A 15,851-nucleotide genomic window follows, 5' to 3' on the forward strand; every position below is an offset into this window, starting at 1 on the left:
ATCTTTTGTATGTATTGATTAAACTAGTGAATGAATGGAACAATTTACGAATTCAATTGCAAACAAATTCCTACTTAGGTCAATTCACACATAATGGACGTGGTTATCGCAACAAATAGTTGTCAACATTTTTCCTAATCATCAAACGGTATGCGTAGAAGTTCAGTGAGCTGGCGACATTAAAGGATATGCGTGTTGGGAAAACACATTCCGGTTTGCAAAAATACAAGCGAGTACAAAAGCACTCGCAGCTTGCATCTCATTTGCAATACCAATTTCCCCAGGCTCCATGGTTTTGAAATCTGTGTTAGGGAAACATTCCGATTTGCAGAAACGCAAAGTGTACAAAAGTACCCGCTGCTTGCATCTATTTCACAAGGCCGATTTCCCCAGGCTCCATGGTTTTGAAGTCTGTGTTAGTGAAACATTCCGATTTGCAAAAGGGCAAACGAGTACAAAAGTACCCGTTGCTTGTATCTATTTTCCAATGCCAATTTCGCCTGGCTCCATGGTTTTGATGTCTATGTTAGGGAAACATCCATTTATTCCAGCGATGGTACCTCAATCGTTGCGCAATCATAACAGAGTGGATTTCCAAGCGACACTCGCTTTTATACCGATTGGTGTGATTTCAATGGCCTGTGTTGGAAGCAATTTTGAGGCTATTGAAACAAGTAACAAGTAACAAGCATAGAACGCGTAGACATATTATCTTTCGAATGAAGTGTTTATCATACCATTTCGTTCAGTTGTTTAGGAGCTATTAATGCTCAAAATCTCGTTCTCCGGCGTAATGCTTTCGTTTTAGAAACATTGAACCTACACCCCAGTATAGAAATGAAAGACGTAGTCCTACGTCAAAAAAAAACAAGGAAATTCATACCGTGAAGAGCTTCTAGGGTTAGTACTTGGTCGTGCAACATTTGTTACGCATCACCCGTTTCTTCATAGATTCCACCAGTTTCTGGCACGTAATGACCGGGATGGCGTACCAACAAACTTGGATCCTATCCCATAGTTGCTGCTTATTCTTCGACTTCTCCGTGTGCACCGACCTTTTCACGATCTCCCATAGGTTCTCTATAGGGTTCAGATCAGATGACCACTCCATGATGTCGACTTTGATATCCTGGAACCACTTTTTGACGATCTTTATGATCCTTTATGAACTGCCATTTCAGGGGCGTCTTCCACTCGGCGTGTGGCAGCATAACATCCCTTAGGATTTGGGCGTAGAGGTTCTGATCCATGATCTTATCCACCAGGGTACAGGATCAACCCTGTACCAGGAGAAGCACCCCCACACCATAATGTTCCCTTCTTCATGCTTGATTGTCCTCGTGGTATACTGTGGCATGTAAACGCAGACTATTGGGCGATTGACCCAAGTTTCTACGTCCGAGCCGATGGGGTTTACGTTCGTCTCATCCGACCACAGCATATTTCGCCACTGCTTTTTCTTCTCCGGACCGATCGAATCGATGTGGTCTTTCGAGAATTTCAGCCGCGCCTTCAGATGCTTCAGCGTCAGCATCGGGATCTTCCGGGTGGCTTTACCGCCTAGCTCCTGCTCCACCAGACTCCGCTGAACCGGATCTTTCTTTGAGGCTCGCTTTATATCAGAGTCATCCTTCGCGGTCGTTTTCCTTGGGCGTACAGTAGTTTCGGATTTTTACGGTCTTGGAGGGCATTAAAAACGAAGGTCTTGGATCGTCACAAGTTCTCTGCGATTTCGCGTTGTCTGTTGCCTGACTTGAACATTATGCGGATGATCATCCGCTATGTTTCCGTGCAATTATGTGCGCGAACCATTTTTTTTTTGACTACACCCAAACTAGCGTTGGCAGAAAACATGTCATCTTTGGCAGAATGATGCCATTTAGTGTACTGGAGAGTCAAATGCGCAAATAATGAGCTGTTTTAAAAGCATAAAAATTGTTTGTATGTATGCGTGCAGACATCTTCTGAATTCTGCATATTTTACACGACCACGCTATCCACATGGCTAAAGATGCATCAGCAGTTGTACAGGAAATACGTGATAATATTGCACCTGATTATAAAAAGAGGTTGGGAAGTGTTTCTAAGAGTGAAAAAAGGAGCGCATGAAAGAGAACAATATCTATCTCGGTCTCGGCTGTGTATGTGGCAAAGTATGCGGAAAGCTTATTTGTCTTTTGTTTCACTCACTCGTATTAATCTTATATTGTTGTACCAAGTATATTATACAAATGCTTACCAGTATTTGTGAGTCATGACATTTTCTGTTATGATTTTCTGTTATGTTATGTCTCATTTAATGTCATAAATCGGGATGACAAAACATGAGCTAAAATTCAATTTTGGGTGTACAACTAGAATTCGAGAATTAAAACCTTACACACTTCTTGTTTACATGATAAATACTTAGTAGGATTCGAAAAATACAGAATACCATCGAGAAACAATCAATTTTTCTTAAAAATCGGTCGAAACAACACTTGAAACAGCCGAAACGACGAAAAGGTTCTAAATTTTTTCGCGTCATTTTAGCTGTTAAGTATGTTTAAAACGCATTTTTAATGTATGACTATTGTTTTAGCTACAGATGTTATAAATTTCTTCAATGGAAATAAATTATTATAAATAGATTGAAACACTGGATTGGATTATTTTTTCTCAATGTTTTGTCACCTTCTTTTTTTGCTTAATGCTTTATCCGACAGTGTACCAAAGAATGGTCCTTCCGGAAAACCCATTATTTTTCGGTATATTTGTATTCTTAGCGAACAAATCTGTATAAAAACTCTGTACCGAAAAATTAAGGGAAAATATGAAAACAAAGGTATATTTTCAGTTTGAATTTATTTTTCTTATTTATGGGATGTTGAAGTCATATCAATTTCTTCTAATCCTCTGAATTGTATGATGTTTATATATGGGTTAGTTGAACTTTGTCTTCAAATTTTTCGTCAATTTCATCCTTGAAACTCCTTCTTGAACCGATACATAGTTTTTCGCTTTCAAAATAAGGTCTGTAATTGTGGGGACCAACCGATTTCAGGATTTTGTTTTGTTGGCACTGTAAAGCGAAAATATTAGCTCAATACAAGCTGATGAATGTTATCAAAAAGTGTCTTACAAACGATCTTAGCAATAGATACAAAAATTCTCATCACGCCTTTTGACATCCTACAGATGGGACCAAGTTATAGCTGCGTCACTCAATGTTTGCCCCATTAGATTCGTCTTGAGTAGCCTGAATTCGTTACCCAGGCCATGTCTATTACCTGCTTCAACGTATTGAGGAAATTGGCGTATCAAATCAATAAGGTTTGATAGCTTGACGAAAATTTGAGGGTTTATCAAGGCCGCAGTTGTGATAACCGAATCGTTGAAATCAAATCGTTCTGAAATCTGTTTCACGAGTTCAATATAGAAGTTACAACAAATCGAATTGAAGGTCAGCTTACTAGCTGCATTCAATACGATTTCAGCTTTTTCATCTCGATACCAACATGAACATCCTCAAGCTTCTTCAGAAAGTCTACAAAATCTTTCACATCAAGGTCAGCATCAGTGAACCGTTGCTCGTAGCTCTCAAAATATAAGTTACCCAACATGATCAACAATTACATACTTTTCTCATTATAATGTTCGCAACATTGAAACTTTCTGATTTAAAAGTGCAATTGACGTTATTGATGAGCGGTAGAACAAAGTTTAAGAACAGCATAATCGGTTTAGTCATAGGATCGTTTAATTGAGTCAATATACGATTGGTGGATTGATCATGGCCATACATAACTTGGAACGGAGAGAATAGTTAAAGCTCTTCAAATCGGAAGAGTGTCGTACCACAATGGAAACATTTCTTGCCTCCTAAGACCCCTACTTGGCGAATTTGGCTCCATTTGCTTGCTTAGTTCTCGAGTTATGCAGAAATTTGTGTTTCGTTTGTATGACACAACGAAACATGGGTTTGTGAAACACAAATATTTGTTTTGACGTTTGGCATTTTTTTGTCAACAGCTGGGCACAATGCTTGACACTATACCGAAATTGATTCAATAGTAACTAACAGTCACATGATTTTAACTTGCAAAAGATGCTATGGTTTTGGAATGATCTTCTTCTGTAAGAGCCCTAAGGAGGGACCTGGTCTGGAAGGTTGAAAACTCGAATTTCTGTTTTTTTTTTTCATTTTTGGGAACCTTATGCCCTCAGAAATGTAGTACTAAAACGATTTTCAGATATTTGATTTCGTTGGAAAATTTCAGCCAAATAATATAGTGCGCTCAAGTGATATAGTATTGCTGTACGAATTTTTAAGAGCGTTTTTTTCGGAACCATGTTTTTTCAACTAGTGGTATCGATATCGATATCAGGATCTACTCGATCGACTTAGCTATATTTTTTATCAGCATGTAAAAATGAATTATCTAAAGCGTTACATAGCCGTTTTTTGATATCTAATTTTTTCGAATTTTTATGAGCTTCTAAACAGAGACTTTCCATGAAAAATAACTCATTTTTTACAAAAATGGCCGCCGTTTTGTTCGCCGTATTCGAATTTTCAAAAAACCCTGTGTACACCTTTAGGCATTGTCCTAAAGTTTAAAAATATTCATTGGAATTCGTGTTGCAACTCCCCGTTCCTTCAGAACCAATACCACTAGCATGGTACCGTATTTTCAGAAAGCATCTATGCATCCAGCTGTCAACAGCGTAATATATAATGATTGAGTGCACTAAAAAATGGAAAATACATCTTCAAATAACCAAAACCTTAAACAATTGTTTTTATTCCTAACATCCGAAAGAAACTCACGAAAATTCATTATTTTACAACCATCCAAACAGGGGTGTTTAAATCTCGCAAAACCAAAAATCTGAACGATAAAACACGAAACCTGGAATCAGTTTGAAGGGGAATCCGAAAAATTCAACGATGTTCCGATTAATTCATAGGTCTTTCAAAAAACTCGCTCACAGCTTTATTTCAGTTCATGAATAATTTATAAATAACAACATTTATCGAATCTCTGCCGGCTAAGTTGCTCAAAACATTTATACAATTCTCACTGAATTACTTCTAACAAATCTGAATTGGAATGTATTGCAAAAAAAAACTAGTTCACAGTGACACCTTCACCATTGTCCATTTTCCATATCACTTTCTCACGTAGCGTCTTCGGTTTTTGGCCGGTATTGCTTTCTTCTCTCGTCACCACGGTCTTCAGTCGAATTGGGCGCGTTCGATGAAAGATATCCTCGGTTTCGGTGTGGTTTTGGGTAACATTGTTACGAAACCTGTTCTCCGTATCAGTGGTCTCAATCAGAGTATGATTTTGAGAGGGAGCAGCGGCTCCATTATTAAACCGCTTTTTACTGATCGTTATAGTTTCGTTCTTCACGTTGTGCACATTTTCCAACCGTTCGATCTTAACTTCCTCGGTAGCGTAAATTTCCGCGTTCTTCCGGTGGTTTGATTCTACTTGCGTGTCATCGATCGCATCGTTATTATGGTTGTTCATGAGAAAATCGCTGATCTCGAGGAAGAATTTCGCCGGAAAATTGTTCCCATTCACTTGCAGCATCGAATTGGACTGCGTCTGTTGTTGTTCCTCCTGTTCAGTCAAATCTGGTTGCACAGAATCTTCCGGATCTTGCACATCATCATAGGAAATACCAAACAATTTCAGGATCGAGTCACGTACCACGGTTGACATGCTAGTTTCTTTGAAAACATCGAGAGACGGAACTTGAATTTGAAGGTTTTTTATATGTAGCTGAATGTTTGTCTCCCCGTCCGTTTGTCTTTCGTCATACACAACATCCGCTTCATCGTCGATTTCGTCGTCGTACTCATTATCATCGGTTTCAATTTTCTTATCGACTACAAGCGTTGATGCAGATTCACTTTCACTAGCAGCCAATCCAATTTGAGCAACCGAAACTAAGCACAATGCACTCCAAATGAAAAACTTCATCGTTCTCGAATAAACAGGTTACACCAATTTATTGTTCTACATTAGCTCGCCGCTTGTCGAGACTTCCCAAAGAAAAAATCCCCAATAAACTCCGCGCACTTCTTCGATGTTGATCTCGCGATATCGCACGTTTAAGTAACGAATATCACACGACGAAAACGATGGTCGCTCCACTCGAAACCTGACAAAATTGTGATCGGGACAACTGTAGCAAAAGTAGACGACTCGTCAACCAAGCAGATTTCGATATGCCCTCTCATAGTTTCTTTCGGGGCCAGACACGGAGACAATAACGACCAAAACAAACATCGAAATGAATGACTAAACGACGGAGGAGGGGAATTTAATAAATCACAACACCAACGCAGATTACGTTTTGTTACAGCATGGAGCCCCGTGCGCGCAGTGAAACCGATACCTACATACAGAAACAGGTGACGAAGATTGAATAAATCAAATCCACCGAGTGGTCCTTCAATGGTGCAAAATCATGACGACCCCTTTGAGTTAATTGAGAAAAAATCGCAATTTCAGAGTCGAATTCAGGAGTCATCAATTTGTAGTGTCGTAGCACTTTAAGGGTGTCATTTCATTCAAAGTTCTCAGAACTAATAGGAAAAATTCAAAAATTCAACAGTGTGTGCTCATTAACATGAATAGCCAAAAAAAATCGATAAATTCCAACTTTCAGTGATCAGGCAATTGTTCAGCAATTTTTCATTATTGACGCTTTCATTTTGTTTTAATCCATTTCACCTGTCCACCTGGAAATTATTGGAATAAAGTTCCACAAACGAGTTTTGGCACTGGCGTTCTTTTAATACATTTACATTTACATTTACAATACAATTATTTTAGACAGCATTTTTATAAGCAAATTCTGGAAGGATGGAACTTTCAAGCTACTTGAACGTTTGAAAAAGATTGTGGAACGAAACTGTACATATGGGTTTCGGACAACCCATTATAGGACAAAAATGTTGGCTTAATGATACACATTTTTATCTACTACACAGTAGTGTAAGAGTATTCCTATTCCATCGATGCACAACGCATATCAGAATATTCCTATTGTTCAAATGTTCGCAATTGGACTATATACACAGCGGGACTATTGATGATATGAGGCTTCCATAGTTGTGTTATGAATAGTAAATTTAATTTTGCCCGTTTTCTGACACTGAGAACATTCAAGGAATCGTCAACTAGGAAGTACGTTGAAGCACACCATGAAGCACATCGATGAACAATGATTTATCTCGCAGATTTGAAAACTTCAAAGCACATGAAAGAACTTTCCAAACTTTTTCTATTCCATTCAGTTTCCTTGATGAACATGCCCCTTTAAAATGCAGATGGAACTCATTGTAATGCAGTGTGATTAGGAACAGCATGATACATTTGATAACCATGATCTTTTGGTTTTCTTCTCTAAATTTATTCGAGGGGCGCTATTCCAGAACTAATAAAACATGCTCTTTTAATCGCTTCTTTATTTGGATCCACATACATTTGTGACAAACAGTTTTTCGTTATGAAACAAGTGCAATCGAAATCAATGAGCAAAATAGCTGATATCATTTGGAAAATTCGCTTCGTGTAGCAATCTCTAGCGTCCAATAAACTGGCTCAAAAACAGGAAGTGGGTTATATCTATGGTATAACCGCAAGGGTGACGTAGGACTATCGTTGATTTAGAGATCATTTGTATGAAGTTGAATCTGAATTCATTCTGAATGAATGAATATTTGGGGGACTTCGAAAACGAGAGCGTTACGTTGGAGGCACAAGGTTTTATGCATCCAATATTGGATACGGAAATATCCTACTGATGGGGAAGAATAATCTTCTGAAGCTATCCTGTTAATTGCGATTGATTGAAAAATCACAAAACCTAATGTATTTGGTCACAGTGTTACATGGATAGAAAACATTAAAATAAACTCTTTCATATGAATATAATTTTAAATTCCCAGAGGAACTAGCAGATTATTTTCAGTAACGATTAGATATTTCCACATTTTCCTCGATACTGGAAGCCCACCAGTGGTTAATGCCAACTCGATAACCACCTGTTAATAGCACTTGATTGAAACATATTTGGTCATGTTACATGGATAGAAAACATTCAATTAAACTCTTTCACATGAATATATTTTGAAAATTCCCAAAGGAACTGGCAGATTATTTTCAGTAACGATTAGATATTTCCACATTTTCCTCGATACTGGAAGCCCACCAGTGGTTAATGCCAACTCGATAACCACCTGTTAATAGCACTTGATTGAAACATATTTGGTCACAGTGTAACATGGATAGAAAACATTCAATTAAACTCTTTCACATGAATATATTTTGAAAATTCCCAAAGGAACTGGCAGATTATTTTCAGTAACGATTAGATATTTCCACATTTTCCTCGATACTGGAAGCCCACCAGTGGTTAATGCCAACTCGATAACCACCTGTTAATAGCACTTGATTGAAACATATTTGGTCACAGTGTAACATGGATAGAAAACATTCAATTAAACTCTTTCACATGAATATATTTTGAAAATTCCCAAAGGAACTGGCAGATTATTTTCAGTAACGATTAGATATTTCCACATTTTCCTCGATACTGGAAGCCCACCAGTGGTTAATGCCAACTCGATAACCACCTGTTAATAGCACTTGATTGAAATATATTTGGTCACAGTGTTACATGGATAGAAAACATTAAGTATGCTTTTTGTGTGTGATTGAATCGAGAGAAGGTGTGGTTTACGATGACAATTTGGAAGGCAAACTAGAGGGAAATGAACTCTCTGAGCTCGGAACTTTCGGCGACTGAGCAATAATCGATTGCGGGCGCATACAATATTGGATACGGAAATATCCTACTGATGGGGAAGAATAATCTTCTGAAGCTATCCTGTTAATTGCGATTGATTGAAAAACCACAAAACCAAATGTATTTGGTCACAGTGTTACATGGATAGAAAACATTCAATTAAACTCTTTCACATGAATATATTTTGAAAATTCCCAAAGGAACTGGCAGATTATTTTCAGTAACGATTAGATATTTCCACATTTTCCTCGATACTGGAAGCCCACCAGTGGTTAATGCCAACTCGATAACCACTTGGTAATAGCCGCGCGTGTATGTGTGTGTAGCGATGTCTTCCCAGGGAACCGTTTGTGGCATCACTCTCCTCCTGATAGATTCCCTTCTGGCCTAGGGTGCACAAACAGGCTCTTGGTGACACCGTTCATCCGCGCTTTCATGATAAATAAAGAGCTTCACCGCAACAGCGACAACATGCTCCAATCGCTGTTCAATTAGAACTGAGTGGACTTCCGAGCGCCGCTCGCTTATATACCGATTGGTGATTTCAATAGCCTGTTTTGAAAGCAATTTTAAGACTATTGAAGTTTTTGGATAAAAAAGTAACAAGTATATAACGCGTAGACATTTTATCTTTCGAATGAAGTGTTTATCATACCATTTCGTTCAGTTGTTTAGGAGCTATTAACGCTCAAAATCTCGGTCTCCGGCGTAACGCTTTCGTTTTCGAAACTTTGATTTTACACCCCGGTATAGAAATGAAAGACGTAGTCCTACGTCAAAAATTTGTCTAGGTAAAATCGAAACGGCGTTGAATGTGTTTGTATTTCAGCGTGTTCTATATTGAAATAAAATAGAAAATATTGTAATAAGTTTTTTAAAGACTGAAAGAGCACCGAATTTTACCATGATACCTTTTTTCATATTATAAAACAAAATAGTTTCAAATTTAAATGCTGTAGTGGGTCATGTGCTCAAGTGCTCCCGTGGCCGAGTGGCTAACGTCACACCTAACATGCCGGGGGTTTGGGTTCGATTCCGTTCTGTTCGGGGGAATTTTTCGTCAAAGAAATTTCCCCCGACTTGCACTGTAGTCACGCGTATTCTAGGTTTTGCCACTACACTACTCTCGCTCGCTCGCCTAAACACTATGCTCTTTTCTCCCAATTACATTTCTTTTTTGCCACAGAACTGAACAGTGGCAATCCTACTTCTTTTCTGCCGCCGGACTAAACAATGACAATCTCATTTCTTTTCTGTCACCTTTTCTGTCAATGACAATCCCATTTCTTTTCAGCTACTGTACTGAACGTAGGCTTATAAGCCAGCGCCCGCTCGGAAATCAATTTAGTTGCAATTGCAAAGTGCTAGGAAAATAGTTTTCCTCACTCGCTCGCCTGAACACTATGCTCTTCTCTCCCAATTCCATTTCTTTTCTGCCACCGAATTGCACAATGAAAATCCCATTTCTTTTCTGCCACCGGACTGAACAATGACAATCCCATTTCTTTTCTGTCACCGGACTGAGCAATGACAATCCCATTTCTTTTCTGTCACCGGACTGAATAATGGCAAATCCATTTCTTTTCAACTACTGGACTGAACGTAGGCTTATAAGCCGGCGCCCGCTCGGAAATCAATTTAGTTGCAATTGCAAAGTGCTAGGAAAATAGTTTCCCTCACTCGCTCGCCTAAACACTATGCTCTTCTCTCCCAATTCAATTTCTTTTCTGCCACCGGACTGAACAATGACAATCCCATTTCTTTTCAGCCACTGGACTGAACGTAGGCTTATAAGCCGGCGCCCGCTCGGAAATCAATTTAGTTGCAATTGCAAAGTGCTAGGAAAATAATTTCCCTCACTCGCTCGCCTAAACACTATGCTCTTCTCTCCCAATTTCATTTCTTTTCTGCCACCGAACTGAACAGTGGCAATTTCATTTCTTTTCTGTCACCGAACTGAACAACGACAATCCCGTTTCTTTTCTGCCACCGGACTGTACAATGACAATCCCATTTCTTTTCTGTCACCGGACTGAGCAATGACAATCCCATTTCTTTTCTGTCACCGGACTGAATAATGGCAATTCCATTTCTTTTCAACCACTGGACTGAACGTAGGCTTATAAGTCGGCGCCCGCTCGGAAATCAATTTAGTTGCAATTGCAAAGTGCTAGGAAAATAATTCCCCTCACTCGCTCGCCTAAACACTATGCTCTTCTCTCCCAATTCAATTTCTTTTCTGCCACCGGACTGAACAATGACAATTCCATTTCTTTTCTGCCACCGAACTGAACAGTGGCAATCCCATTTCTTTTCTGCCACCGAACTGAACAGTGGCATTCCCATTTCTTTTCTGCAACAGGACTGAGCAATGAAAATCCCATTTCTTTTCTGCCACCGGACTGAACATTGACAATCCCATTTCTTTTCTGCCACCGAACTGAACAGTGGCAATCCCATTTCTTTTCTGCCACCGGACTGAATAATGGCAATTCCATTTTTTTTTCAGCCACTGGACTGAACGTAAGCTTATAAGCCGGTGCCCGCTCGGAAATCAATTTAGTTGCAATTGCAAAGCTCTTCTCTCCCATTTTCTCAATTTCTTTTCTGCCACCGGACTGAACAATGACAATGCCATTTCTTTTCTGCCACCGGACTGTGCAATGAAAATCCCAATTCTTTTCTGCCACTGGACTGAACAATGGCAATCCCAATCCCATCAATTTAGTTGCAATTGTAAAGTGCTAGGAAAATAGTTTCTCTCGCTCGCTCGCCTAAACACTATGCTCTTCTCTCCCAAATCCATTTCTTTTCTGCCACCGAACTGCAACCGGACTGAGCAATGAAAATCCCATTTCTTTTCAGCCACTGGACTGAACGTAAGCTTATAAGCCGGTGCCCGCTCGGAAATCAATTTAGTTGCAATTGTAAAGTGCTAGGAAAATAGTTTCTCTCGCTCGCTCGCCTAAACACTATGCTCTTCTCTCCCAATTCCATTTCTTTTCAGCCACCGGACTGAACAATGACAATCCCATTTCTTTTCTGTCACCGGACTGAGCAATGACAATCCCATTTCTTTTCTATCACCGGACTGAATAATGGCAATTCCTTTTCTTTTCAGTCACTGGACTGAACGTAGGCTTATAAGGCTTATAAATCGGGGTTTTCAAAAAAAAAAGTTGATGCCAAATGTCTTAAAATTGCATGAAACGTCGAGATCTAGTGTCATCCCGATTTTTTTTGTCAAAAATCGGCACTTTGGAACTTCTGGAATACGAAACGAAAAGTATGGTTAAGGGTGCCATTAAAAATAGTTATCTCAATTTATCATTCGGAATTCACTACGAAATTTTGATTTGCACGATAATATACCCTATGCAAAATATTAGCTCATTCGAACTTCATTTATTAGTGTCACAGACGTTAAAATTTGAGCTCTTTTGAATAACGAAGATAACCGAAAATCGGGGTTTGCAAAAAAATTGTTAATGCCAAGTATCTTGAAATTGCATCACTCGTCGAGATTTACTGTTATCTCGATTTTTTTTTTGTAAAAAAAAAGTTTTTTCGGCACTTAGTCGTTTTTCCGCCTGCTAAATCGATGTTTGACAAAAAAAAATTTAGAGATAACTGTAAATCTCGACGTGTCATGCAATTTTAAGACATCTGGCATCATTTTTTTTAAACCACGATTTCCGGTGATTTTTCGGTTTTCAAAAAACTCAAATTTTAACGTCTGCGACACCAGTAAATGAAGTCTGAATGAGCTAATACTTTGCATAGGGTATATTATCGTGCAAATCAACATTTCGTAGCGAGTTACGAATAAAAAATCGAGATAACTATTTTTATTGGCACCCTAAACCATACTTTTCGTTTCGTATTCCGAAATAAGTTCCATAGTGCCGATTTTTGGCAAAAAATTTTTCGAGATGACACTAGATCTGGACGTTTCATGCCATTTTAAGACATTTGGCATCAAAAATTCTTTTTCGAAAACCCCGATTTCCTTTCAAAAAAATTTTTTTTTTCAAAAAACTCAAACTTTGACCACTTTGCACCACTCTACCTTAAGTCCGATTGAGCTGAAATTTGGCATAGGATGTTTTTCCGAGGTGGTAAAACATTTGTATAGGGTAACTATTCGAAATTTTAGGGTCGATTTTTTCCATACATTCATTGGCACCCTAATATACATTCTGCCAAAAATATATCCTGATTTTTCGTTTTAACAGAAAATGCTTCATTTATCATCAAAATTTGTATTATCGCCTTCAAAATAGGTCCCTTCTGAAGTAATACACTTTTTCCAATGAACAATCCAGTCATCGAAAATTGAGTTCTTTTGGTACTAGTCGTAATGCGACGTTTCTTTGCCGTGCTGTGATTCTTGTTTACAACACAAAATTTCACACAATATCTTCGATCAATACAATTATTCATATCAAAAACCGCCGAACAAAAAGTTAACTTGTTCTTAACGACGCTGTAAACAAACTTAACGACAAATTGCGATCAAAATTAACAAATGACAGTGATACCAACTTTATAAAAATTTAAAAATGTTAAAAAAGCGTATGAAACTACAAATTCCAGGAATATGTTTGACAGAATGTATAAGCAGGCCTGAGAAATCTCTTATTTCACGTTACATGGAATGCGGGCAGATGATTTGTTTTCTGACTAAGTTCCAGAAAAAAGATTTTGTTTGAAGTTCGGCTGAGCCCTAGAATCTGTCATAGGAGGACAGAAGAAGTGCCGTGAAAATTGTTCCTACTTCGCGAAGGTTGTTACACTCTCTTTCGAATCTGGTTCGAAAAAATCGGTAGCGTTCTTTTCTAAGATTGTTAAGTATATTCCAAAGTTCATTTAAAAACAAACCATCATAAATTGTCTGTATAAGTTAACAAACTTAGTTACTGGAATTTATCGTCAATACAGTAAAATTTATTCGTATTAGAATAGAAACCCTCAATTAACCGGAATTATATGCTCAAGTACCTAGCTACCATCTTAAATCAACAAATCAAGACGATCGCCGGATCGATTTCTCAAAAGTGGATGGCAATAAGCGATTATAGTTGATTACCCCCATTTAGGATTGAGATTTAACCCTTTCGCTACGAGCGTCGTCTACAGACGACATCCGCGCGATGAGCTGTCTGTACGAGCGTCGTCTTTAGACGACATCAGGTCGTAATGCACATTAACCCTTTCCCGTACAACATCGAGTCTAACTCGTGGGTACTTGCATAACATAGGGCGCTAGAACGCTCAGCAGAGTAGTGAAATCACTTGATGTGTGACGTATTAAATAATACGGGAAGGGGTTAAACACACCAGTGCATACATTTCGGCGCAGTGCTCCGTTCAGCGGTAGCACTCCGAGTTAACTGATTCCTGTTAATGTATGTAATATTATTGGTCTCACCATAATAAACACTACACGAAAACAAGTAATTTATAAGTGATGCTGTTAACCATACTTGACAAACAAAACGAACGCGATTCATTCTTTCCTCAGCTCATGAAGCAATGGACAAAAAATAAATAACTTTCATTCATTAGATCATCTGTAAAATCCCTAAGGCATTCGTTTTGCAATCATGCGTCCGAAAATTCCCAACCGGTTGCAAATGACCTATTGTCCAAATAAATATAAATAATAAACCCGAATATTATACTGTTGACCTAATTTCACACCGTTGTTTTCTCTTCTCGGCCTATTCCAATCATTCCAAAAAAAGAAAGGCACGATGTTACCATACAATCCCAACCCGGTTTCGTACCCATTCCCTTGCTTTTATACCTTTCGATCAGAGTAGATGATAACATAATTAATTCTTCAAAACAGATACTTTCTTTCCATACACATAAAATTTTGTGGATTATATTTCTGTATTATATATTATGTATTATATGGTGTAAAGTCTTATCAATTCAAACCTATCACAAATGGTTGCAGTCATAGTTAATCAAACCACATAAGTCTTTCGCAGCAATGGTTTTAAAGCATTAGCCACTTTCAACTTGTACCTGCAAAAACGGAGTACAGTTTTTTTTTTTCTGCAATGCGAACAAGAATAAACAGGATTTACCTTCGCTTATGCTTCGACGATTTGTGTCCACCGGAAACTGTATCCATCGCATCCTGTGCATCGTTCTCCTTGTCTTCTTCGCCCATTAAAATATAGTCTGGTTTACCGGCTCTGAGCGGTTTGAGACCCGAAGCTATCTTAATCGGAACTTCAACCCCTTTGTTGAACAGGAACGACAATCCTTGGCCTAACAGGTTCACCGGGATGAACTGATCTTCAAAAAGCAGCGGCGCAGCTGTGGTCGTCGTCGTGGTACTCGTGGTGGTGGTCGATGTACTGACTTCCTCTTCCGAACTATCTGCATCCAGGGAAGCCATGTGCGAGCCGAGAATGTGCAACAAGGTAGATCCCGCCAAAGCTGTGAGGTCTGCCTGACTGGGCGGTGCCGGAACGGCAATCACAATTCCGTCAACGGAAAGACGCACATTCTCAGTTCCGTTCTGGCGCTGATCGAAGATCACATCGTAATCGTTCTCCCCGCTGTCGTAATCATCGTCATAGGATAACACCGGCAGACCGCACACCAGACTTATGCTAGTTGTGATTGCAATTAACAACAATCCGTTGCTATATTTGCACATTTTTCGCGATTAACAGTTCCTTGTTATCGAGTGTACAGCTGAGCGGGACAGCCTTTCCGAAACGATGCTTAGTTGACCAGCACTGGTACAGAAATGAAGATGACGAGATCCAGCATCCCGATTGTTGACTTGTTGGTTCCACTTTTGGATTGCTCTCTCACTCTGGGAGAAGTTCACAATATTTGCTGCTGTTGTTTTACCTTTTCCTCCATTAGCGGAAGCCGTGGCACAATAAAAAAGCTGGATTCTTTCATGCTGTCCGTTGGGCATCTCATGTGCGACATGGACACCGATCGGTGAGTCTTATGTTAGCTCGTGTCAGGGGGACAAGAATTAAGCGCATATGAGTTGCATTCAAAGGCCT

General features: G+C 39.0%; 1 protein-coding gene across 1 annotated transcript; it reads right to left on the minus strand.

Annotated features, from left to right (window-relative positions):
* Positions 1-14,696: 14,696 nt before the first annotated feature.
* LOC129779186 (uncharacterized) lies at positions 14,697-15,589 on the minus strand. Its single transcript, XM_055786485.1, has 2 exons — positions 14,907-15,589; positions 14,697-14,844 (listed from the first exon to the last, which is right to left on the minus strand). Exons 1-2 carry the CDS (start codon positions 15,485-15,487, stop codon positions 14,784-14,786), a joined length of 642 nt encoding a protein of 213 aa, XP_055642460.1. The 5' UTR covers positions 15,488-15,589; the 3' UTR covers positions 14,697-14,783.
* Between the last annotated feature and the right edge of the window lie 262 nt (positions 15,590-15,851).

Source organism: Toxorhynchites rutilus, chromosome 3, assembly GCF_029784135.1.
Source record: "Toxorhynchites rutilus septentrionalis strain SRP chromosome 3, ASM2978413v1, whole genome shotgun sequence".
Lineage (NCBI taxonomy): Eukaryota > Metazoa > Arthropoda > Insecta > Diptera > Culicidae > Toxorhynchites > Toxorhynchites rutilus.

Excerpts from the sequence above, each read along its gene's own strand:
- LOC129779186 (XM_055786485.1), bottom strand. The coding sequence starts at position 15,487 with ATGTGCAAATATAGCAACGGATTGTTGTTAATTGCAATCACAACTAGC. Across the intron at positions 14,845-14,906 it reads TCGTCGAAGCATAAGCGAAG|GTACAAGTTGAAAGTGGCTA; the intron begins GTAAATCCTGTT and ends CCGTTTTTGCAG.